The 26,331-nt window shown below is 42.9% G+C and overlaps 1 protein-coding gene across 3 annotated transcripts; it reads right to left on the reverse strand.

The window, feature by feature from the left end:
• Positions 1 to 5,086: 5,086 nt before the first annotated feature.
• SAP30L (SAP30 like) lies at positions 5,087 to 22,445 on the reverse strand. Of its 3 annotated transcripts, none has more exons than XM_077326473.1 (4): positions 22,055 to 22,445; positions 17,766 to 17,888; positions 15,051 to 15,128; positions 5,087 to 9,815 (listed from the first exon to the last, which is right to left on the reverse strand). In XM_077326473.1, the coding sequence occupies exons 1-4, from the start codon at positions 22,238 to 22,240 to the stop codon at positions 9,690 to 9,692; spliced, it is 513 nt and encodes a 170-aa protein (XP_077182588.1). In that variant the 5' UTR covers positions 22,241 to 22,445; the 3' UTR covers positions 5,087 to 9,689. The 3 variants fall into 3 exon arrangements, with proteins under 3 accessions (XP_077182588.1, XP_077182587.1, XP_077182589.1); XM_077326472.1 differs by having other exon boundaries at positions 15,051 to 15,149; positions 22,055 to 22,441; XM_077326474.1 differs by lacking the exon at positions 15,051 to 15,128 and having other exon boundaries at positions 22,055 to 22,442.
• Between the last annotated feature and the right edge of the window lie 3,886 nt (positions 22,446 to 26,331).

Consider the following 26,331-nt stretch of genomic DNA (forward strand, 5'->3'; position numbering starts at 1 on the left):
TAATTTTCGCCCCTGGCAAGCAACACACCTCTCGGGTTAGGGGGTCGGGCCGAGCCACATGGCGATCCATTCCTCTTAGCAGTACTCTCCAATTACCAGTACTCTCCTTTTTAATTTTTCTCAACTCCATTTCCTTCTGTCCCCGTGGCCTCTTCCCTTTGTCTTAGACTTTGTTTTGGGACCTCTTCCCTTGTTGACCCTTGCACCTCCTCTGCAAGGGCCTGAAATCTATTCTGGAGCTCCAAAGGCCCCGAGAACTGTCTCGGTCTTCGCCGTTGAGTCTTTTTCTCAAACTATGATGGATTTGATGTCTTTTGATGTCAGATCTGCAGTTCCTCTTTAGAATCTTCTTGACAGGGGGGGGGGAGTTGAAAATGGATAGCTCTGCAAGCCTACACAGTCTACTCCCAATGTGCAAACATTCCTTTTAATGTGATTTTGGTTTTCATAATGGATTTTGTTCCTTTTGGCTCATCCTGCTATGTACTGTTATATTTACCATGGACTATTAGAAAGCAGAAAATATTAAAACAATGAAAATTCCCTCCCCCTCTATAATTCCTTTTATAGTAACCAAGGGGGGTTTTATAGTAACCAAGGGGGGGAAATCCAATCATTCCTTCAAAGACACTAGATAGCTCTTATATGAATGGGCTATGAGATCTTCTTAGTCATTTCTTATTATTCACAATGAGAAAAAATAAAATATGTCTACTATTAGAGTAGACTTCGGCCTCCTTGATAACAGATGTTATTTTTTTAAAACTCACCATTAAATCTCCATTTACATTTTCCCCTATCCTGCAATCTATAAAAAGGATGCTGAGAAAATCAAAACTGGTTTCTATCACGCATTATGGAAATGGTGGAGAAAAGACTCCTTCAGGGATCCAATCTCCCGTACATGTTTCATTTCATTCTTAACCAGGCCATAAATAATAGTCAATCCCTTTCTTATGATATCCACATCCCTTAACGCTGCATGATCCTACTTCCAGTATCTGACAAGAACCACAATATCTAGTGGAAAAGTCTTGTTTGTGACAGGAAAATGGTTGTGATCCCTATTATAATATTTCTCACCCGATCAGCTAACAAAGAACAGCACTTCAGTCTAGGGATCATTACAATTTTAAGTGCAGTCATTTGTGTTGCTTAGATGATACTGCCCTCATATGGTCAAAAAGTACATGAAATGTTGTCCCCATCTTCAAGAAAGGGAAAAAGGAGGATCCGGGTAACTATCAACCCTTCAGCTTGACATCTGTAGCTGGCAAAGCTCTGAAACAAACCATCAAACACTCAGTCCTTGAGTAGCTGGAACAGAGAGCTGTGATTTCTAAGATTTCTAACCGGTGGTGGGTTCCCCATCTTTGGAAATTTTTAAACAGAGGCTGGATAGCCATCTGACGGAGAGGCTGATTCTGTGAAGGTTCAAGGGGGTGGCAGGTTACAGTGGATGAGCGACAGGGTTGTGAGTGTCCTGCATAGTGCAGGGGGTTGGACTAGATGACCCAGGAGGTCCCTTCCAACTCTATGATTCTATGAACTGGGAATGAGCAATTGTACTTCTGAGAATGATCATAGTCCAGAACTTCCAGTGCTTGGAAGGCAGATCAGTCATTTAGCATTTGCTAGGCATGGGAACTTCTACAGGGATTACTTCCCTATCAGAGTAGTATCACAGTGACTGAATGCTTGCTGCCAAACTTCTCCCTGCATAACAAATAGTTTCAAAACTTGTAATTGTTTAAGGTGGATCAACCTGAAGTTAATTGAGATTGTAGTAAAGCTGCTCTAGGAATATCTGAGAATACTGGCAACTCTGCACATGCAGTTCAAATGGTCAAATCTAAAGAAAAGCTAATTTCTTCACAAATGCATCTGAATAGAAACCTCACATGAACCCCAAACTCCACCATTTTATCTGTGAGTGGGTCAGGGTTGGGTGGTCTCCAAGTGTCTTTGTTGATATATCTTAGTACAGAACAGAAGGTGCGTGATAAAGCAACTTATATAGCTGGTTTGAGGTGTTGGGGCTTTTTGGAAGTTATTTTTATTTGCAGAGTTGTATGAAGAACAATCTTGAAGTATATATATTTGGGCAACATGTACAAATACACATATGCATAAGACTGGGCAATTTTCAGGCAGCTGTTCAAGGAGAGGGTGGTCAACAAAATACATGTCTTGAGAGGACAGGAGCAAGATTAAAACAAAACACAAAAATGCAAGGCCGAGGGACAAAGAGTGCACAAAAGATCATATGATTAGATAGAAATATAAATAGTCCTATCAATGAATGTGCTAGCTCAGGGGTCTCCACCTTTTTTTGATCCTGTGGGCACTTTGAAATTCTGACACAAAGCAGTGGGTGCAACCACTAAATGGCCATCATGGGAGGTGAAGCCAACCACAGGAGGAAGAGCCACACACAAAGAAAGCCCAAGTGGAGGAGACAAGAATAATAATTTAAAAAATACACTGGAAAAGAAAAGTGGGAAAATAATACCGTGCTGGTGGCTGCCACCAAAGCAACATCATTTCAATTTGCTCAGCCAATTGGATCTCCAGTTCCCAATAAGAAGCCTTGCTGGGGAGAAGCCCTCCATTTCTAAAAACACTTGGCAGCCACCATGTTGGAAACCCATACAACTTCAATCACAGGGTTTAAGGCCATTTTTAATCACATTTGGAATAGATTCACATGGTAGCTAATGAGGAGAGTGACTGGTGGAATATTCTTGCTTATGTCCTTATTAAATAAATCTATGTAGAACTATTGGTGAGGCAGACTTTGAATAGTGTGTGGCTGCATGTTTTTGGTCACACCACTAATGAAGGGTCTGTAAATCATTGTGAAGGTTCTGGCAAGCAAGTCCTCACAGATTTAAATAGAACAATTTGTATTTTCATACTATTATGTCCTATAATTTCTTCAGTTGGCAGGTGATTACTTTTTAATTGGCTGGTAAGAAGAAGAAGAGTTGGTTCTTATATGCCATTTATGTAACTATCCAAACAGTCAACATAATGGCCATTTATGTAACTATCCAAACAGTCCAAGCTGAAATAGCTTGTAACATAGTACTGAAACATTTTACAAGGATGAATATCTTTTCACTCTTAATTAAAAAAAGGGGTGTTGGGGTGGGCTCAGTCCGTGATGGGGAGGGGCAACAATTGGTCCCATGGCTCTGGACTGACAAGCAGAGGGGCCAATCGGAAGGCGCAAAGCGCCTTCCGATTGGCCCCTCACCAGGACAGACCAAAATTCCATCCATCCAGGGGTAAATTCCATCCATCCACTATTGTGTGGAGACGAATGGAAAAGGTGTATGTAAACTGCTTTGAGACTCCTTTGGATAGACAACAACAGGGTACAAAAATCCGTTCTTCTAAGGAGCAACCATGAAAGAAGCATGTGGGCACATAACATTTTATCAACAGTGAAAAAATGGAGAAGAAGGAACAGGGTGGACACCTGTGTACTGTGACTACCCCATGTGTATTAGGGCAGAGGGGCATTTCGGTGTCTGTGGCCTAATTCACAGAAGAAGGGAAATGACACAGAACTGGGGGGAATTGGTTGCCATGTAATCTTCCCCTAAGAGTCTCCAGTCTGATTTTCCCTTCACATATCTGAAGACATGGCTCTGGAAAGCTCATCTGTAACCACTATGCCACAATTCCCAAAGGTCAGTCTTCTCCCACACTCAATGAACATTCCAAACCACAGGTTCTTGACACCCATATCTCCACACCCATGTCCTCATTTTCCCCTACGCCACCACAACCTCCCACACAACACACACATTCAACCCCATGCCCTTACAGACTGGACTACTCCTCCCCTTCCTCTTCCCACTGCCAAGCTCTAGCGCCCGTTGTATTCTTGAATACAATGGGCTTTGCCCCTAGTTTTAAAATATTAGGCTTTTTGCACCACTGAAAAAGCAGGGGTCACAACAGTCTAGAATCTACCTGGTCAAGATGACACCAGAGATCCAACCCAGTGCATCTGCAGGAAGGTTCCTAGATGTTTTGCTTTCTGCTGTCTGATTAATTCCTTTCTGAAGGAGGCTGCCATATTCTCACATGGCATACATTCAAGAGTTTAAGAAATGCAGCTGTGAAACTATTGATATTCCACTAATACTAGGCAGCTTGTCAGTAAATTTGGCCTCCTTACTGAAGGCCTAAAAAGTTGCTGATGTAACAATTTAAAAAAAAAAAAGAGATCTAAGATCCCTTGGTCCTGTCATCACAGCAATCCTTTCTAACCTCATGAAGGTATTTTGGATAGACTAGAGGAAAACGGTGCTTGCACAGGGGATATCTTTACCTTTACAAAGCTTTCATGGCCTTGGACCCTCTTAGCTTCTCCCGTATGCTCTGCCACGACAGCTTTGTTAATTGGAGAAAGGTCTTCTGCTGGTGCCAACCTGAAAATGGGCCAAATCAATAACTGCCTATACACATGCCTTCTTGGTTGTGGCCCCTACCTTATGGACTGCCTGAGAAAATTATTCATGAGAGGTTTTCCACACAGGCAATACAGTTGCAGTATACTAAATCAGGGGTAGTCAACCTGTAGTCCTCCAGATGTTTGTGGACTACAATTCCCATGAACCTCTGCCAGCATTTGCTGGCAGCGGTTCATGGGAATTGTAGTCCATGAACATCTGGAGGACCACAGGCTGACTACCCCTATACTAAATGACTCACAAAATTACTTGAATAAATTATTAGGGACTGTAGTTTATACTATGGTGTTTAGCTTGCTGAAACTAGGAACCCACTCTCCAATTTATGCATCATTTAATATGTCATGTATGCTTTGATTCCATTCTGATGTTAGACTTCTGGTTGGTTCTACAACTCTAATTCCTACTGACTTGTTCACTGAATGTCCCATCCTGTTATTTGCACTGAACAAGTGAGAACAGTGGACTGTAAAAATAGATATTCATTTTCAGAAAAATTGTACTATTTAGTCTCTTTAGTTACATGCTTCAAATTCAGCATGGGTGTCCTACACAACTACAAAAAGCAATACCACAGAAGCAACTAAAACAAATGTGACTTGTTGCTCTGATCATTTATTAAAAATCTGTCTCAAGCATTTATATCTTTATCGAACAGTACAGAGTTTAAATCTCATACACAGTGGAAGTAGGGTGCACTATACAGCATGGAGAAAAGAATTCTACAGTTCACTATAAGTTACTCGATTGCTTTAAGAGTACAGTTATATTTCACAATTTAAAATACAAGTTCACCCAAACATTTGGCATAAGTTTCAGTAAAACACATGAAGGCCCACCAGAATGAATGAAGGGGAACGGAAGTCGTGTTGTTTCAGTAAGTCGATAATTCAAAGTCCATACATCAAAGGGGCTTTAAAAAAAGAACGTCTGCCGACATGTTTGTGTCTTCCTAGCTGGGTCAAAGGATGTCAAAAGGGATGAAGAAAATGCAATAAAAAGGCAAACCTCACAAGCATAAATCTCCAAAAGGTATTAAAAAATAATTTACACATAAAGGTATTGCTAAACATTTCATCATGTGATTTCACTTCATTTCTGAGTTAAGGCATAAGCCCCTTCCCCTCCACATTAAAAATTTAAAACATAATTAATGAACTGATGAGTATGATAATGCTACAGAAGAGCAAGAATTGTTTACACACAAAAAAATCCAAAACATCCAGCATCATAGCGAACAACGTGAGATAACATGTGAAAGAATAAGCAACTTTGTCGAAGTAGGCCTTTAATCAATTCTGTGGGCACTGAAAGGTTCATTAAAAGATAGTTGGCTTGAAGATTCCTTAGTCTCTCATCTCGATACACAGGGTGAAGTGCCACTAGCGTACTGCACACGTCAATTTGCCATTTTAGACAAACATCTTTATCTAGATATTTCTTCCAATCACTTCCAATTACATGTCAAGAGTTCCCATCATACTTATATTTACATTAGGATCTATCAACACAAGATAAAGTGCAAGGCTCCCAGTTTCCCTCCCACCCTCCTCCCTATCCCAATATTGCATGTAGCTAAAATTTAGAATACTGTTTAGAAAGATTTTTCTCAGACAAATCATCAACTTTTCTGGGATACATCTTGCTCATGGCTATTTTTACTCTACTTTTTAAGTCTAAAAATATTCTAGCCATAGGCTACTTTGGCTTATTATTATTAATATATTTTGCTGGCCTATGCAAGAAGTTTTCTTACTTGACAAACCTTTCAGAATCTGACAGAACATAAGATTTGTTTGATATAGCATTTTGAACCTATAACTTCGGAATTTCATAAGATCAGTGACAAGGCTGCTTTTCTGAATCATCCTTGCAAGACAAAATATGAAAATCTGAACTTTAATGCAGGAGTCTGGTAATATTTACATGCTGCAGAAACTGTCTTGGAAGCTGAATCAACCACATAAAATGCTCTCCAACACGGGTCTGACTACTTTGAATAACATTCTGTACTTATATAATTTGAGTACTACATCTGCCATTGCACATTCCCTTCCCTTTGCTCTCGCCTTCATTCAACTCAAGGGATGAACAAAAATTCTTGCACTAAAAGAATTACAGCAACAACATCAACAAATAATGAACTGAGGATCACCATCTTTGATGAAGTTAACCTCATTATAGAAGATGTGCCACATTAAGGTCTTCAGCTCTGATGCAAAGCCCATTAAGAATAATGATGGCCCTTCTTCTAGTTTTAAGTGGATTTTTACAGTGGTTTGAAGGCTTTGAACAGTCCTTTTACTTTGGAACACATTTCATTCAATAAGAGAATTGACCAGCAATATGACCTTCCACTAATCATCTTTAAATGTAGAAAGTCTACTATCAAACCAAAGTTTACTGCTGAACGGTTCCATGTGACATCCATATCTGATATTAAATACAACCCACCAGTTTGTATGAATGAACATGTCAATGTGACTGTGTTCTCAAATATTCTATTTTAGCCATTGCTTAAGGATTCATATCCTTTGAAGCTCAAAAATGCTGATGAAGGTTTTATTAAAACCACAAGGAATTGGAAAGTTTTCCTTAAATGGCATGCAGCATAATCTGCCATTATATTAAACAATTGCATTGTGGTGTTTTTGAAGATACAACACTAAATGTTCAAGAACCACAGGCTTCTCCCTGAATATAGGTATTGCTATTATCAGGATCAGAATTTCTAGCAAAGGAAGCCATAAAAGAGGCCCATCCTATCCACCATGACATATGTGTAATGCTTGTTGGTGAAGCTGGGAGTAAGGCATGGACAGATGTTTCAAAGACCAAAGGATTCAATAGTTGTGACATCAGCAATTCCTCAGATTCTATGAAGAGATCCCTCATGCTTCTTCATTTGATTTCTTTCAGAAACAGGAGTTTTGAGAACAAATTAAGCAAAATAGCTCCTGAGCAGGCAAGCACCGGTTATCAAATTTCCCTGTAAAACATTTTGATGTTGGCTGATAAGTGTTGCACTTGCTTGCTTAGTAATAAGCCCTAACACTAACAAATTTATTTTTGGTCTAGAAAGGATGCATCTGTCTCTTGTTTTTCAGAAGAGACTCCTGCCATGGTCAAATTCATACACAGATATTCTGAATTCACAAAAGTTCAAGACCTTGAGAAATATACTCAAGAGTTCAGTTACAGAAGATGGCAGCTTAATAGATGGCTTTAGCTTGGCTTGGCTCTTTTCTTGAAGGGCGAAGAAACACTGTGAGGTCAACTTTAAAACACCAAGCATCAATCTGAATTATTTAAGCACTATCTCTGCTTATATATGCAAAAGATTGTTAGAAATAGGCTTAACATGCATATGCAATAAGGTCATCTGAGAAAAACACACACACATAAAATGGCATCCAATGAACTGGGACATATCAGTGATAAGGTGCACTGGCAACAGATACCCTTGTTTCCTGAACATCTATTTTCAATAGAAATAAACACAAACAAGTGTAAATTAACTTTGTATAAGGCTTTAACTTTGTGTCTGGTTTTCCATGCCCTTTGCTAGAACTAAAAAATTAAGCAGTGAATTCTAATGCAGTGAATTCAAATACAGATGTACTGAATTATGCAGCATCTTTCAACAGGTAATAATTAACCAAAGCAAAATTAACTTTTTGAACATTGAAACTCACTATCAGAGTGCTACCCAAATGCTTGACTGCCTGCCCAACTTTCACAGTAAATTTTTTTTTTAATGTCACAGTTTAATCTTAAAAATTACTTTTGGAGCATATTCTCTTTATATACAACATATTGTTTTCAGTGAAGTTTATTTCCAGAACAGGGTGATCAGGACATAAATCTAAGAACTAAAGCACTAAAGGATAGATGATGTTAATGGTTTCCAAGTTTATGGTGAATAAGATGCAAAGTGAATAGAAGGTTACAACCTGTTCTTTGGGGAAAGTCTCATCTTAGGTAGGCCTCTATAGGCTATGACCTGCCACATGACAGTTCAGCAGCCATGTGCAGTAGCCCTCTATGAGCAGCTTTCTTCCTCATTTGTGATCAGAGAAGAGGTGGAAATATTGTCAAACACCTGACCAAAATACATGGCTTGGGGGCTGTGTCTTTTTTGTAGGTCCGATTTAGAGAGTAGCAAATATCCTATACTGAGCTGAATGGCAAAACTGTATGTGCACTCCAGCACCAGGGGAACTTTGAGTCAAAACAGGGTAGGGATCAGTATGAAATATGTATTACAATAGTAATGATTGTTAGATTATTACTGCACATTTCAGGAAGGTGCATCAAGGACAGACAAATGTCACCAGTTCTCACTGCCAAATATCAGGGCAGAGGCAATTGTAAAAACCGCATTAATATCACATCTGTCTGCTGGAATAAACTCTACTATTGCCAGGTGGTTTCAGTTCTGATGGGCCATTAATGCGGTAGGCTTATGTCTGTGCAGTGGATATGTCTTAGAACTAGATATACTGCAATTCAAATGACTTGCAAAGAACCTAAAATCATAACTTTAATCTGGTGTTTCATGTACTAACTGAGGGCCCACATTAAAGAGAAGTAACTTTTAGCATCAAGATAATGTACACACTGAACCCTAAAAGAATGGTATGTACTGTATCTAAATGCTGTACTCTCTATGAAATGACATATTAATAAAATGTGGAAAAACCTAAAGTATTTAATAACTTTTGTGAATTCAGTACAACATCTCTAATGGTTTAGCAAATAAGCAAGGCTGGCTATCTTAATATTTCTAAACTATGACCCATATACTAAAAAAACACGCACAAAAAAAACAGGGGGACTTGTGAATGTCTCTTGTTTTCATAGGTGCACACAGTTGTAAGCACATTTAGAAAGAGAGGCCCCAGACCAGATTTTGTGTAAGAATCCCAGCCTAACCTGTGTCAGTATATCTGGATAAAATCTAGTCCAAGAATGATAAGCTTGTCTCATATGGGGCTTGTTTTACACTGAAAGAGGTATTTCAATCGTCTGGGCAGTCACTGACTGACTTCTTGGAGTTTTCCAGTGATACTTTAAGTTAAATGAAATAGCAGAGGTCAAACACATCCTGGAGTGATATAATTCTCTAGTTTATACTTTACAGAAGTTTTTAAAAGTTCTTCAAAAAACAATCGCACTCAATGTCCAAGGTCTGCCTAACCTTCATTCTAGTTTTCCAGTTTCTGACTTCTGATCCAACCTACTCTTATTACTCTTCACCATATAGATGAAATAGGCAAGGGTCTCCTTCTCATTCACTGGTATGTTCCTGAAGTGGCGGCTGACAGTCTGAAAGAGAAAGTAAATTATAAAGTCTTAAATAGTGGACTAGCACATCAGCTATGGTGAAACCATAGCTGGTACTGACATTTAAAAAAAAAACAAATACACCTTGGTAATGGTAAAGGTATCCCCTGTGCAAGCACTGGATCATGTCTGACCCTTGGGGTGACGCCCTCTAGCGTTTTCATGGCAGACTCAATACGGGGTGGTTTGCCAGTGCCTTCCCCAGTCATTACCGTTTATCCCCCAGCAAGCTAGGTACTCATTTTACCGACCTCGGAAGGAGGGAAGGCTGCTGGGATTGACCTCCCAGCCTCATGGGCAGAGCTTTCAGACTGCATGTCTGCTGCCTTACCACTCTGTGCCACAAGAGGCTCTAAAAATACACCTTGGTAAATTACTATTATTATTATCATTTTATTTATTACCCACCTTCTCCCGAATGCTTGAGGCGGGTTACAAAATATGGTTAAAAACCCAATACAACCCCTTAAAACAAATTTAAAACAACAATACAATGCAAACAATTCTATAAAACAAAGATGCTGCAGCAAAAATTCTCCTTTTGGAGCAAAAACTCCCAAAATCTTCTAGAGGGGAAGGGTGCATAGAGGGTGCAGGTAAAATTCGCTACAGCTACTCTTGTAGGGGGACCCTGATCTTCCTTGCTGCCTGGCCTCAACCACAGACCTGGTGGAAGAGCTCCGTTTCGCAGGCCCTGCGGAATGCTGAAAGCTCCCGTAGGGCCCGCAGCTCCTCCGGGAGCTCATTCCACCAGGTAGGGGCCAGGACTGAAAAGGCCCTGGCCGAGCCCAGGCGAGCCTCCCTGGGGCCCGGAATTACCAATAAGTTAGTACCCGCAGAGCATAAGGCCCTGCGGAGGGCATAGGGGAACAGGCTGTCCCTTATATATGCTGGGCCCAGAACGTGTATGGCCTTAAAGGTCAAGACCAAAACCCTGAACCTGATCTGGAGAACAACTGGTAACCAATACAGCTGCCTCAGCACTGGCTGGATATGGGCTCTCCAAGATGTTCCAGTGAGGACCCTAGCAGCTGCATTTTTGCACCAGCAGCAGTTTCCGGAGCAGGCCCATAAGCAGGCCAGCGTAAAGTGCGTTACACTGTGGCCTGGTGTTCGGAGGACAGGTAGGGCACTAGTAGCTGAGCCTGGTGAAGATAGAAAAATGCCTGGCTAGCTACTTTCTTGACATGTGCCTTGAGTGTTAATGAGGCATCAATGGTCACCCCCAAATTCCTGGCCTGTGATGCAATCTCAAGTTGTGTCCCTGCCAGAGAGGGTAAGCGTGCTTCCTGCTCTGTCCCCCTCCAACCCAACCACAGGACCTCCGTCTAGGAGGGGATGAGTTTCAGGTGACTCTGCATTTAGTATCATAATTTCTATGTATTTGTAAAGTAGTGCTCATATCAGAAGAACTAGCTTTAATAAAGTCTGAGATTATAGGCTGATTTCACACTGAACACTGTGGTCCACCACCACAGTATTTAAAGAATACTAATAAGAACCTAGCATGAAAATTTAGTATCTGATTCACAGCAGGAAAAAATATGCAATGCATTCTTATACTTGTGGAGTACAGTGCATTCTTATACTCCAGTCTATTCAATGAAATAACATGACGTAACTTACACCATTAGTTACCTATAATTCAGCCAACTGACCATTTTGTGCACGTGTAGGCATGGGACAGGGAGAAGAAATAAGTCCCCTCTAATGACTGGGAAAGGGAATGGCAAACCACCCCGTATTGAGTCTGCCATGAAAACGCTAGAGGGCGTTACCCCAAGGGTCAGATATGACTTGGTGCTTGCACAGGGGATACCTTTACCCTCTTCAAGGTCTTTGTCTTAATTTTTCTAATGGAAAAACTGAAACAAAAACCTGTAAAATATTTTATCATGTGAAATAAGTGTAATATATTTCAAAGCAAGATTTTACTTCAGGGGTCCTCAATGTGATGTCTGCTGATAACTTTTCTGGCATCTGCCAAGTGGTTTTAGAAAGTGGGTGGGGCCAGGTGGGGGAATTTTGAGTCTTATAATACAAGATACATTATATAAAGTAATCTACTTATGCAAACAGCACTGTGAGATTCTAAAAACACAGTGTGACCTGATCCAGATCCAACACGATAGGGTTGTTTGGCTATATGCTTAATGCACTTAACTGGAAATTCTATTGACATCATCAGAGCTTTCTAGTTTAAAGCACTTTTATAATTCAAGTGGAAGTTGATAACAACATTCCACCATCGTTTGTTCAGTTTTCAAAACTAATTTATGTTCCTATCAAAATCTGCCCAGAATTTCTCCTACTGTCCACATACACAAGGAGCTTTCACTACCAGTTGTCAGTCTTACAAATAATACTGCAGGCGGAAAATGGCTAGAACAGGAGTTAAAAGGAAGAAACATTCCCCCCCCCCACATTTGTACTAGATGCCTGCAAAATGAAGATAGACACTGCCAGATGAGGGGTTCTTAGCCAGCTTAATATATTTACTTACTTTGTGTTTATTCAAGAAAGTATTTTAAATAATATGTTAATCCTACAAAGCATTCTGTTAAATAGCTTCTGCTGAATAACTTCATTCCTTGACATTTTGTGATTAGCTCTGCCTTCCATGGTAGCCATTTTGTGATTGTGCCCATCACCCTCTGGCAGCATTTCAAAGACATTCACAGGTTCAAAAAAGTTGGGAACCTCTGTTTTACTCACTCAAAATGTGTAGCATGAAAACTTATATTAAAAAATCTACATTTAAATAATGCTTATTCCTGTACATATGTGACATATGATGATTTTAAAATGTGAAAAATATTGACAGAATTAAAATGCTGTAATGTAGTGGTCCCTAACTTTTATCACTGGGGACCGGTCAACGCTTGACAATTTTACTGAGGCCTGGGGGGGGGGTAGTCTTTTGCTGAGGGACATCGTCGATGCCACCTGAGCCCCTGCTCCACTTGCTTTCCCGCCAGCGCCCCTGACTTCCTGCTGCCCGTTGGGGAGCGCTGCCAGCAGCTGCTGCGCAATGCCTCGCTGAGGGGGAGCCCCAGCCATGGTGGCTGCTGGAGAGCACCAAAGGTGAGCAGGTGGCAGAGTGGCAGGGCAGCCCCTGAGGCAGCAGCTGGGGAGGAGGACAAGGAGGAGCTGCGGTCCAGTACTGACTGTACCACGGACTGGTCCGGGCGTTGGGGACTGCTGCAATGTGTTTGAGAATACATTAACAACAGAACCCTAAGACGGTGTGTGTTTTCATCAGGGGGGCGCTTCCTCCAACATGAACAAAATTGCACCAGCAAAAATGCCAATGTAGTCCACTAGTAGCCATAATAATTTCAAATTCACCCACCCCCTACACACAGCTGTGGTTACACCCACGGGAATCCAGGTAACTCAGTATACCTACCAAATGTACCCCCATGCTGGCCTTGTCCCTCCCTGGTACCCAGTGACAGATCCCACACCCTACAAAACGTTCCAGTAAATCACCCCACTCTCCAGAAGTAGGGCACATGGCACAGAATTCTGGCAGCTCTCTGCCATGCAGTCAGAGCATCTAGCACCTCATTGGACAGCATCAGTTGATAACACTGACTGCTGAAAGGAATACAGATTAGCACTAACTGAGGGCTGGGAAGGTTGGCAAGTAGGAGTGGGAAGATTGCTGAAGATTCCCATTTGGGCCAGAAAAAGTTTAGTTTAGACTGAGAAATAATTCCCTGCCCAGTTGAAAAAGGAGATAGCTCTAACAAGTGAATTGTGTTTAGAGAAGGATTTTGAATACTTGATAGTGCATCCCTGCTTTCTGAAACTTGAAGAGTCAGTTAAACTCAAGAACTTATACTGGATTGTCAAGTGGACACTGAAACCAAAGTTTTTAATCTCAAAGATTCTAAGACTATGTGAAAAGCTTAAAACTGTCACTTGCTGGAAACATATGAAGATTGTGAAATTACTAAGTTATCTCAGAATTATTGTTGATTCACCTCAGACATTTTACCCCAGATTCCATCTGACCTTTCTTCCTCTATGTTGAATAAAATATTTTATTTTTGAACTTTCAAAAGCCTATCATGTGCCACTTTCAGAAATATAAGTTAATGAGATGATTTTGCCTCTTCCCTCAAGTAGATATCAGAGAAAAAAAATTCACAGAGTAGATCAGTGGAATTGACTATCCAGGGAGGTGGCGAGCTCCCCCTCACTGGTAGTTTTCAAGCAGCAGTTCAACAGATACTTATCATGGATGCTTTAGGCTGACCCTGCATTGAGCAGGGGGCTGGACTACATGGCCTGTATGGTTCCTTCCAACTCTATGATTCTAAGTACCTGGGCTAAGCCAACAAGACAATGTGAAAGGGTGAGACCTATAAACCTTCAGATAAGTAGAAAATAAATAAAAGGGATAATCAGACAGAAAAGGGAAGAAAAATGGAAGGAAAAACCTGCATGTGAGTGAGGGAAGATGGCAAGATCACTAATATAGCCAAACAACAAGGAAGGTACACAGTGTAAATATGTTAGACACAAGAGCAAAATTCAACACTGTTAGGCAAAATTCAAATTAATTTAATTAGGTGCTATATCATGAATAATTATATATTTAGTAGAGATGATAAAACATCCCCCAAACTGCATATTACATTATTTCAATTAGAAAATCATCTCCTCAGTGTTTCTACTACATAACACCTGGATGCAGCACCTGTAGATAAAGATTGGAATCCAAAACGTAAAAGTTCAAAGATGGAGTTCCAGATAAAAGTCCATTTTGATAAATCTTCATCAGTCTGCCAATTTTCTTTGCCAGTTACCTTCTTCAAAAGAATTCAAGCATTGTTATTATCGGCTAGAATATAAAAGCAAGACCAAGAATAACATAGGCATAAATGGCACTATACTAACAAAATATATTTATACCTTAGTGGGAATCAAACCTAGAACTTGTTATTTACTGATATTAGAAGGATTTTTCCTTTTATAAAGTTCTAGGCTTGAATACTAATGAAATGAATTTAGATTTTGCCTAACATTGTTGCATTTTGCTTTTGAGATCACCATATATGCACACAACTGACGAGAACTGGAAACCTGCAGATGTCTCTAAACACAACTAACTAATTATTGTAGGCTTTAGTATCGCAAATAAGTAAGTAGAGGGTAACATGCACTCCACTTTATGATGAACAGATGGAAAACTTCTAACCCACTCACTTCTGCTAGTTGAGCTTTATTGAGGCCAGGTCTTGTTTGCAACTTGTAGTGCCTTTTATAACGGCGTAGTGTGTTTACCTGGAGTTGAAATAAATCAACCTGTAAAACAAAGATGGGATGATGGATACAGAAAACCCAGATAGCTATCTATATCCTTACACTAAGTAATAAACCATAAGATCAAGATATAGGTAACTAACAAGATGTTGGAATACTGTTAGTCGTCCGTCCGTCCCCACAAAGTAAGTAGGTAGGTAGGTAGGTAGGTAGGTAGGTAGGTAGGGAGAGAGAGAGACAGAGAGAGAATGGATCATCCAATTTTGTGGTCTTTCTTGACATGAGACATTATGCAAGTGCAGAGAAAGGAATGTAATTCTAACCATTTATTTTGCAAAATAGGAAATCACCATTAGATTAGAAGCTGTTGCTTGCCCTCCTTGAAAAAATTTAAGGCTCCAGCTAGAGACTATACTGCTTTCCTCCTGTAATAGTTTTTACTGATATGCAGTTCAGCATAAAAGTCACAATTAGATTCCCCTTAAAGTGAACATAACTTCAAATTCTAGATCTTACGACAAAATTTAAAAACCAGAATCAGCTTAACTTGCATATGGGTATATCCCAAACATAAGCCTTCTGAAGCAAGTATAAATAAAATCTAGACCTTTGCATACTGTTCAGTAATTTGCTGTCAAGCGATTGGAAGGGCAACGGAATTTAAGGTGACAAAGAAGTGTACAACCTGGGGAAGCAGGAAGTTATTGCTGTGTACTAAAAGCAAAGCACCAGCTAATTGTGCTAGGACACGTACAGGTGGCAAGAACTGCATAGAGTTTAGAACATAATTTAGGGACCCTGCTGTCATGTTCATACCTATATACGTTTTGGGTCACTACAAATAGCAACAATAATAATCCAAGAGGCTTATTTTTGGCTTCAGGAATTACTAATATAATATATATATATATATATAATATATATATAATATAATAAAAGTAATATTTTGTTGGATGCAAGATCCAAAATACTAACCACTGAAAAAATCTTAGGTAAGTCATGCCTTAATTTAAACTACTTTATTGAGTGGATGAAAATGATACCAGTCTGTTTCCAGATCAAGTTCAAGGTATTGCTTTTAACTTTTAAGGTTATACCTTGGGCCCTGCTTATCTGCGGGACTGCCTATCCCCTTATGCCCCCTGTAGGGTACTTCGCTCTGCAGGTATGAATGTGCTGGCTGTCCCGGGCCCCCAGGATGTTCAACTGGCCTCAACCAGGGCCAGGGCTTTTTCGGCCCTGGCCCCAACCTGGTGGAGTGAGCTCCTTTCAACTAAGTTGCATTTATTTAACAAAAGGAATGAAAAAAATATCATTCTCATAAGTAAGGGCCTGCAACCCATACAAAAGTAGTAGTTTCCCAGTATTATTTGTTAAGTAATGTGAGAATTAGAAGTTTTCTGGTGAAATAAAAACTGAAAAGCTGGATGCGTGGTACTCTAAGAAAAGAACCCAAGCATTCTGTTGCAATGTAATACAGTGTTATCCTGATGCTCTGCCAGGAAACTTGATAATCAATGTATTTGACATCACTTATTCACATCAAGTGATTGCCCTTCTTGAATGGAGAAGTATATTACTTACAGTGCCTGCAATTACAGTGTGAACCAAATGCCAATATATATTTATGGAATTTATGTGTATTCCATGGCTTAAAATACAAAAACTTAAGAACAAAAACATTTTATAGCACAAAATGCTTTCCTTGCCAAAATACAGATGAAACACTTCACAATAGGAGAAATTTTTGTCAATCACTCAATCAAAATAAAAATTCTCTATGACAGTGCTTCAGCCATGACAATTCACATAATCAATAGTTTCAGGACAAACTATAAAGCTTGTGTTGTTAGTTCCTTAATAAATACTATAATTTAAGCTGGGCCACGATGAAGAAAGAATGAACCTAACAAAATGGCTGACACTTATCATACCTCATAAAAAGTGTTGGGCTTCAGATTGGCCCTCTTTGGGTAACATGACCCCTATAGGGTGGCAGCATTCTCCCACTGAGGGCCAATCAGAAGCTCCTCCCCACCCCCATCCTCCTGTGTGCCACTTCCTGTCACTTGGCATGAAGAGGAAGAGTCAACAGTAGGTAAGCTGGAGATCTGGGGATGGCCATCCAGGTGCGCTTTGCTGTGTCCATACTGGGCACCATGTCCTCCTGGCTGCTGGGAGAGCTTGGGGGGGGACACATGTCCAGCTGCAGTCTGCTGCATTGGCCTGGATGGCTAGTCTTGCTGCCAGGCCTGCCCTGGTCTCCGGGGGTCCTTCCACCCTCCCACTGTCTTTCTGCAGACTATTTTTTAAGTGGGCTTTCCTACTAGTCAAATTCTGATGTAATTATCATCCCTTTCCAGCAGTCTCTCTCCATGCGTAGTAATAGTGGGTCTACAGACCAGCTTGCTGGGACCGGCCGAATTTGGTGTAGAAAAGTCAACCTGGAGAGACCTTCAGGAGCACACTATGACTCTTTTGGCACTGAAGTAGCTGACCATGGTTGAAATAGAAGCTTTAAAATACACGATGGAATTTGCAAGACATCATTTCTTTATAACTTAGGCAGAGTATTTACTATGCCACACCAGGTCTAAAAAGGAGCATTTGGACAACAGTTACAAAATAATAACCCACTATTTCAGTAATGCTAAGTACCTCTGGGACATCCATCTCATGCTCTGGGGAATCTCCACCATCATCACTGGTCTTTCTTTTCCTTTTGTTTCGAACACTCTGAATGAAGTTCTTGTGGAAATCACAGATATATAGATGTCTTACCTAAAAAATAAAAAGCAAACCAACATGGAGTTAAAATACATGCAGTACAAATCTACAGTGAAATACAAAATATGTAAAAACTTACTATTATATATTCAGCCTCAATTTTTTAAAAGATGAAAGTAACTATTACTACAAGATTGACCCTGTCCTCAACCACAAGCCTAGCTTGAGTGCCAGTTTTCCGGCCCTATGGAACTCTGATAACTCCAACAGGGCCCAGATCATAGAATCATAGAGTTGGAAGGGGCCATACAGGCCATCTAGTCCAACCCCCTGCTCAACGCAGGATCAGCCCTAAGCATCCTAAAGCATCCAACTGGCAACTCATTCCACCAGGTTGGAGCCAGGGCTGAGAAGGTGTTGGCCCTGTTCAGGCCAAGTAGACATCTTTAGGGCCAGCGATTACCACCAAACTGGTGTAAGCAGAGCACAATGCTCTGCAGGGAACATATTGGGACAGGTAGTCCCTTAGGTACGCAGGGCCCAGACTGTGTAGGGTCTTGAATGTCAATACCAAAACCTTGAATCTGATCTGGAATTCCACTGGCAGTCAATGCAGCTGTTGGAGGGCAAGTCAAATATGAGCCCTCCATGGGGTCCTCGTTATGATCCAAGCAACAGCATTTTGTACCAGTTGTCATCTCTGGGTCAGGCCCAAGGGTAGCCCCATGTAGAGTGAGTTACAGTAATTCAGTCTGGAGGTGACAGTGACATGGATCACTGCAGCTACATTTTCTGGGACCAGGCAGGGCTTCTCGTAGAGATGGCAAAACACCTGGTGAGCAACATTTGTGATTTGTGCCTCTATTGTAAAGGTAAAGGTATCCCCTGTGCAAGCACTGGGTCATGTCTGACCCTTGGGGTGACACCCTCTAGAGTTTTCATGGCAGACTCAATACGGGGTGGTTTGCCAGTGCCTCTATTGCAAGGACCCCTAAATTCCTAAGGGTGTATAAAGCCGTTAGTTGCACTCCTTCAAGGGAAGTGAGACATGATTCCTCTTCTTCCCCAACCATAGAGCCTCAGTCTTCGAGGGATTGAGTTTCAGGTGGCTCTGCTGTAGTCATCCTGCCACAGCCTCCAGATATCTGGCCAGTGAGTATGAGGGTGTATATGGCCGTCCATCCATCAACACAGCAGTTTGTCATCAGCATACTAATGGCTGCTTAGCCCATCCCTCCAGACCAAATGTGCAAGAGGGTGCATCTAGATGTTGAATGATACTGGGGAGTGTATTGTGTCCTCTGGCACCCCACAAGGCAGTGGACAGTATCGCAACTGCTCTTCCCAGATGGCTACCCTCTATCCCCGTCCTTGGAGGAAGATCAGCCACTGCAAGGCCCCATATCATTGGCAAGGTGGCGAGCCAAAAACTCATTATCAATTATATCAAACACTGCCATGACACAAGCAGCACTGACCCAACTTGGTCCACCTGCCGCTGGAGGTCATCTGGAAAGGCAGCCAAAGCCGTATCCATCTGACAGCCAGGGTGAAAACCAGAATGAAATGGGTCTAGGACTGATGCTTCCTTTAGGAATGTTTGCAGTTGACCTGTGGCCACCCACTCAACCACTTTACTCAGAAATGCCAAATGTGAGACTGGGCAGTAGATGATGGGGTCCCATGGATCAAGTGATCGGTTTTTCACTTAAGGCCAAACTACTGCTTCCTTTAGACGCCTTGGGAATGTCCCTGAGGCCAGGGACAGTTTTACTGTTTCCTGGAGAGACCTCCCAATTCTCCTGCCATTCCCACAAGGTACAGGGGTCACAGGAACACATGGTTGGCCTCACCAAAACCAGCACCCTATCCACATTTGTCTGGGAGACTATGCCAAGATTTTATCTGTGAAAAAGGTCACAAAGACCTGGCAGCTGAAAGACAATTTGGTGTAGAGAAGAGTTGGTTCTTATATGCCACTTTTCTCTACCCGAAAGAGTCTCAAAGCAGCTTACAATCTCCTTCCCTTTCCTCTCCCCACAACACATACCCTGTGATGTAGGTGAGGCTGAGAAAACTCTGATACTACTGCTCAGTCAGAACTGCTTTATCAGTGCTATGGCAAGCCCAGCTGGTTGCATGTGGGGGAGTGTGGAATAAACTCGGCTCACCAGATTAGACGTCCGCAATCCTAACCAAGCTGGCTCTCAATTTGGGTGCCCCCTTCTAGGTCCATAAGTGATCTAAATATTCTAAATAGTTGAACTGGGTGTGAGTTAGTGGATGCAATGCAAGATGCAAAGTACCTTTTTGTGGTTCTCACTGGTATCTCATAAGTTTTCATAAGCATCCTATAAGATGTCCTTGATGCCTTGTTACAAGTCTTCCTCCAAACCCCCTCTAGTTATCTCAGCTCCTGTTTCCTCTCAAATAGCTCCACAGTATACTAGGATAGTAGCTTGAGACAGGGGTGGAAAGGATATCAGGGTGCAATCTCATCAATGACAGTTGATAATTACCTTGTCATTTGAGATTTAAAGTTTAATATTTCTGACGGAACTAAGAAGCGTTTTACAGCACAGCACCACTATGTTGGCTAGCAGCAGCAATTCCTACTGTCACATGCAGTGGCGCTCCAGTTTGGAAGCCTGATGTGACAGATGTCACTTGATGTTAGCAACAGTCTGGCAACAGTCTGCTAGATGCTAGCCAAGAAATAAAAATGCATGCAAATTTCTGTTTTGAAAGATGCTTTCAATCAGTTGAACATTAGAGATTTGACAGTATCTAAAGGAACTTGTTAAACATAACCATTTTAACTTTACAAATGCACATTTGTTAAAGTCAGTTACAAACGCATGTCATTCACAACAGCTTCCTATTAAAAGGTCAGAATTAACACTGTCAAAAAGTCCTTGCCTGTAATGCGGTTACACTATTTATATAGTAGGCCTATCCAACCACACTCTTAAAAATGAAGTTGTTATAGTCTTAAAGGTAAAGGTATCCCCTGTGCAAGCTCCCAGTGAAATTCTGGGTTTGCTTCAAGGTTTTGGTTTTGACTTTCAAGGCCAAACATGGTCTGGGCCTTGTGTTTCTAAGGGATAGTCTATCTGAATATGTCCCTTGGAGAATGCTTTGCTTAGACTGTTTCCACAGTGGGAACTTTGATGCCCTATCTCCCATAGGTAAAGGTAAAGGTATCCCCTGTGCAAGCACCGAGTCATGTCTGACCCTTGGGGTGACGCCCTCTAGCGTTTTCATGGCAGACTCAATACGGGGTGGTTTGCCAGTGCCTTCCCCAGTCATTACTGTTTACCCCCCAGCAAGCTGGGTACTCATTTTACTGACCTCGGAAGGATGGAAGGCTGAGTCAACCTTGTTGTAGTCTTAGACAGCTACATAAAAGGGCAGTCAATCTCTCCCATTTCCTGTTATTGCTTATCTCCACAATAGATTGCTGTGCTACTGATCTATGTTCCTTTCATTCTTCTTCTCACATTACTAATAAATGCATTTACATGTCAAGATCAATTGCCTTTTTTTGTCTTGACAGTATCTATTAACTTAATTTACTGCTGGATTTGCATGCAGTTGATTTCAGATTAGAGTGCTCACTATAGGTTGTAAAGAAGAAGTTGTACAAAACATGGTTTCAAAATGACCACTTACTGTGTGTTAAAATTATCATCAATGGAAAGCAAAATCTGTATTTGCTCAGGTCTCTCTTATAGTAACAATCCACCAAGAAACAGAAGGGGCTTGCCTTGTCTTTGTTAAATCTTCCACCAACTTAAGGTAAAGGTAAAGGTATCCCCTGTGCAAGCATCGAGTCATGTCTGACCCTTGGGGTGACGCCCTCTAGCGTTCTCTTGGCAGACTCAATACGGGGTGGTTTGCCAGTGTCTTGCCCAGTCATTACCGTTTACCCCCCAGCAAGCTGGGTACTCATTTTACCGACCTCGGAAGGATGGGCAGAGCTTTCAAACTGCATGTCTGCTGCCTTATCACTCTGCGCCACAAGAGGCTCCACCAACTTAGTGCTTCTCAATTTATTTTAGCAACTACAATGAAGGTAATCCAATTATTGCTAAACACTGCTGGTCTCCAAATATAAAGGTGACTGAACATGGTAATGACTACATAAACAATGTATAGGCTTGGGCATGCACTGTCATAAAGTCCAGGACAACAAGGTAAGGACTTCCAGCATGACTCACGCTTTTGTCAATATCTAATTTCAGCTTCTTCTGCGAGATGCTCTTCTGGATCCTCTTGCTGAAGGAGGCGTTGCCAGCCGGGCGGACACAACGGTCCCCGTCGTCAATAAGGCAGCAGCTCTGTCCATAGAGGGGGGTGGTGGGAGGTCCATCCCGACTGTCTTCCTCCGTGCTGAAACCATTCATTGCAGCCTCCCACCAGCCCGGGGAGACAGGCGACCAAAGCAACACCACCGCTCCCGCACGGAACAACTTTGCCAGCGCTTCCCAAGACTTCCTCTGCAAGGCGCACCCCGAAGCCCCTCCGGCCTACCCACCTGCTCCTACGGGGACATCTCGAGCAGGCTGCCCGCAGGGACGCTGAATAGCCCCCCCCCCCCCCCCGATAACCACCCGGAGCCCTAGAAACCCTCACTTCTCCCACGCCCTCCTCATGCTACTTGGGGCCCCTAGAAACAGCTTAGCGAGTCGCCCCCCCCCCCGACGACTCCCCACCCGCAGACCCTCAACCCGCCACGGCCACGAGGAGAGACACCCTCCCCGCTTTCCCCGGGAGGCTGGCGGGAAGTAGCCCCTCCGGCAACTCGTGCCGCCCGAGCCCCTTGACAACGGCCGCTCGGCAGAGAAGGGCGTCCCTGGGGCTGCTCAGCGCAGAGCCTCCGGAGCCGGCAGCCCGGTACTTGACGCCGTGCCCGGCTGCCGGCCCCTTCCGCCGACCTTGTCAGGCGGACCCCTCCTGGGGCACCCCGGACGGGGACGACGCCGAGCCCAGGCCAGGGAGCCGGGACACCCCGAGCCGCCAGCGCGCCTCGCCTGCGCCCGCTAGCTCCCTCCCAAACCCTGCCCGCCCCACCCTCGCAGCGGAAGTCCCATCCCCGAGCACAGATTGGTCGGCAAAGCGCGGAAGGCGGAGTCGCCTCCGCCGCTCATACAACTTATTGGGCAGAGCGGCTGCCTGTCCGTGGCCGCAGGACACTTCCTGCAAAGGGGGAGTTAGTTGATCTGTGTTTGAAGTCCTCGCGGGGCGGGGGAGCGGCGGAGGGTCTGTCGAGGTAAGGGGAAGTAGCGCATCGCGGGGCTGTTGAGGCAAAACGGATAAGAGGCAAGCAGCGAAACTAGGGCAGTGATGGGAGAGAGGCGGCAAAATAGAAGAAGAAGTATGCAGACATCGGAGTTTCCTGTGGCTCAGAACGGAAGACAGCAGAGGCGGGTTTTGAAGAGCAGGGAGCATGGGGTTGGGGTAGGCACAGGAAACGGGGCAAGAGCTCGGCCAGTCGCCATGCCGGACAAAGGTCCTGTCATTCACGCATCCAGGCATACAGAACAATTCAGATGATCTCCTAAGCCTGACGATTCCATAGGCACGGGTTACCACTAGGAAAAGCAAGAAATAAAACATTTCCGCCACTTTTCTGGTGCTAGGTCGGTTAACCATACGCAACCGCTGCTTGCATTGTGCCAGTTTATCCAACCAATTCATGTCAGCAGAAAAGGGCTGCTATGAAAAAAAGCTCCATGATAGTTATGACATCTGATGATAGGAATAGTACCTACAATAGGGTATTAGGGTTATTTCTTAGTGAATGGAGTAAAAGCTACTTTGAGTCCTCACTGGGGATAAAGACAGATGGGGTAAGAGAGAGAAAAGTAAGCAATGGGAAATCCCATGGCCAGGAGCAAGAAGGAGAAGGCTGTTCCAGTATCCCAAAGATGGCAACTTTTGGGGAATGCTGTGAAATTCCTGGAGACCTGCAGTGGAGCCTGGGAAGGACAGAATCTGAGGAGGGAAGGAGCTCAGCAGGAATGTGATCCCATCCACCCCACCTTTTTAAGCTGATGTTTTTTCCAGAAAGCCAAGCAGGGTCAGCCCTGGTCAGTACTGGGCTGGGAGACCAACAAGGTGGTCCAGGTTTGTTACTACCCAGAGGCAGGCAAGGGCAAGCCACCTTGAAATGTCTTTCGCTAGAAAATCACAGCTGCATCAGGAAGAGACAGACTGCCGCTCCCCGTTAGGTGCGAAGTCATGTCCGACCCATCGCAACCCTGTGGACAATGAACCTCCAGGCTTTCCTGGCCTCTATCATTCCCCGGAGTCCATTTAAGCTCACAACAACTGCTTCAATGACTCCAGCCAGCCACCTCATTCTCTGTCATCCCCTTCTTCTTTTGCCTTCAATCGTTCCCAGGAGTTCTTCCTTCTCATGAGGTGGCCAAAGTATTTGAGTTTCATCTTCAGGATTTGTCCTTCAAAAGAGGCAGTCTGGGCTGATCTCCTCTAGGACTGACCAGTTTGTTCGTCTTGCAGTCCAAGGAACTTGCAAGAGTCTTCTCCAGCACCAGAGTTCAAAAGCCTCAATTCCTTGGCGCTCAGCCCTCCTTATGGTCAAACTTTCACAGCTATAAATTGCAACTCGGAAGACCATAGCCGTGACTAGATGCACTTTTGTTGGTAGGGTGATGTCTTTGCTTTTTAGGATGCTGTCTTGATTTGCCATAGCCTTCCTCCTTTTTAATTTCTTTGCTGCAGTCCCTGTCTGCAGTGATCTTGGAGCCCAGGAAAATAAAACCTGTCACTACCTCCATTTCTTCCCCATCTGTTTGCCAGGATGCCATGATTGTTGTTTTCTTGATGTTGAGTTTCAAGCCAACTTTTGCACTCCTCCTTCTCCCGCATCAAGAGCCTCCTTAGTTCCTCTTCGCCATTAGAGTGGTATCATCTGCATATCTGAGGTTGTTATTTCTCCCTGCAATCTTGATACCAATTTGTGACTCCTATAATCCCGCCTTTCTCATGATGTGCTCTGCATATAAGTTAAATAGGCAAGGCGACAGTATACAGCCTTGCCTAACTCTTTTCTCAATTTTGAACCAATCAGTCATTCCATGCCCGGTTCTCACTGTTGCTTTTTGATCTGCATATAAGGTGCTCTGGTATTCCCATCTCTTTAAGCGATGCTGCTCTCCTACTGCCCCCAAATTCCTAATCATCTTCACCAACCCCCTGGATCCCTCCACTGCTCTCAGATGGGGTGTACTGTGCATTTTGGAACCCTTATCTAGAAGTTGCCATTATCAGTAGCTGGAAAAGCTTAGAGAGGTCCAGTAGATTCCATAAGGTCACATGCAGTCTCCCCATCCCAACAAAGTTTCTCAGTCTAGTAGCCTTGTAGATAATTTGAAATAGGTCCAGTTTATTAATATTCTACTGTACTACTTAGAATAATTGTTAGGCTATTGTTTGCTCAGTTATCTGGTAGAAAAAAGGTATTTGATCCTAGTCCATAATTTCCCAAATGACAAGGATTAACTAAAATCTTAGTTAATTAACTAAAATCTTAGTTAATGTGGGTATTGCTCCTTCTTCCTTCTAGCTGCTTACCATACGACCAGTAGTCTTACCTGTGAGGAGTCCTTCTCCCCAGAGGTACAGGAAGACATTTTGGGTGTTTTCATCCCTCGGTTCAGGGAGGCAGGTTCACACAATTTCCCCCTTCTTCCTCCTATTTCCTGTGTGGGCGTGCCTCTCTGCTCCAGTTTGAGATTTCCAGCATAAAAACCGAGGGTCCGGCCGAAGGGCCCACCTCACTAGTGGAACACATTCATACTCCATCTAAAAACTAGAAATAATAACTAGAAGGAAGAAGAAACTTGAACATGTAATAACTGCACAGACCACCAGGAATTTGGTCATGATCTCTGATGCCTCCTTATCAATGGAGGCTCAAGTCACAAGAGTAGCAAGGTAGGCTTTTTTCCACCTTCTCCATGCTAAACTACTAGCACCCAATCTGGCCACAGTGATCCATGCGACAGTCACCTCAAGATTAGATTACTGTAACTCAATGTACATGAGCCTACCCTTGACCCTAATCCGGAAATTACAACTGGTTCAAAGTGCTGCTGCTTGGGTCCTCACTAGAACACCACAGAGGGATCATATTAGACCAGTATTGTGTCAGCTACATTGGCTCCCAGTGAAATTCTGGGTTTGCTTCAAGGTTTTGGTTTTGACTTTCAAGGCCAAACATGGTCTGGGCCTTGTGTTTCTAAGGGATAGTCTATCTGAATATGTCCCTTGGAGAATGCTTTGCTTAGACTGTTTCCACAGTGGGAACTTTGATGCCCTATCTCCCATAGGTAAAGGTAAAGGTATCTCCTGTGCAAGCACCGAGTCATGTCTGACCCTTGGGGTGACGCCCTCTAGCGTTTTCATGGCAGACTCAATACGGGGTGGTTTGCCAGTGCCTTCCCCAGTCATTACCGTTTACCCCCCAGCA

Source organism: Paroedura picta, chromosome 3, assembly GCF_049243985.1.
Source record: "Paroedura picta isolate Pp20150507F chromosome 3, Ppicta_v3.0, whole genome shotgun sequence".
Classification (NCBI taxonomy): Eukaryota; Metazoa; Chordata; class Lepidosauria; order Squamata; family Gekkonidae; genus Paroedura; species Paroedura picta.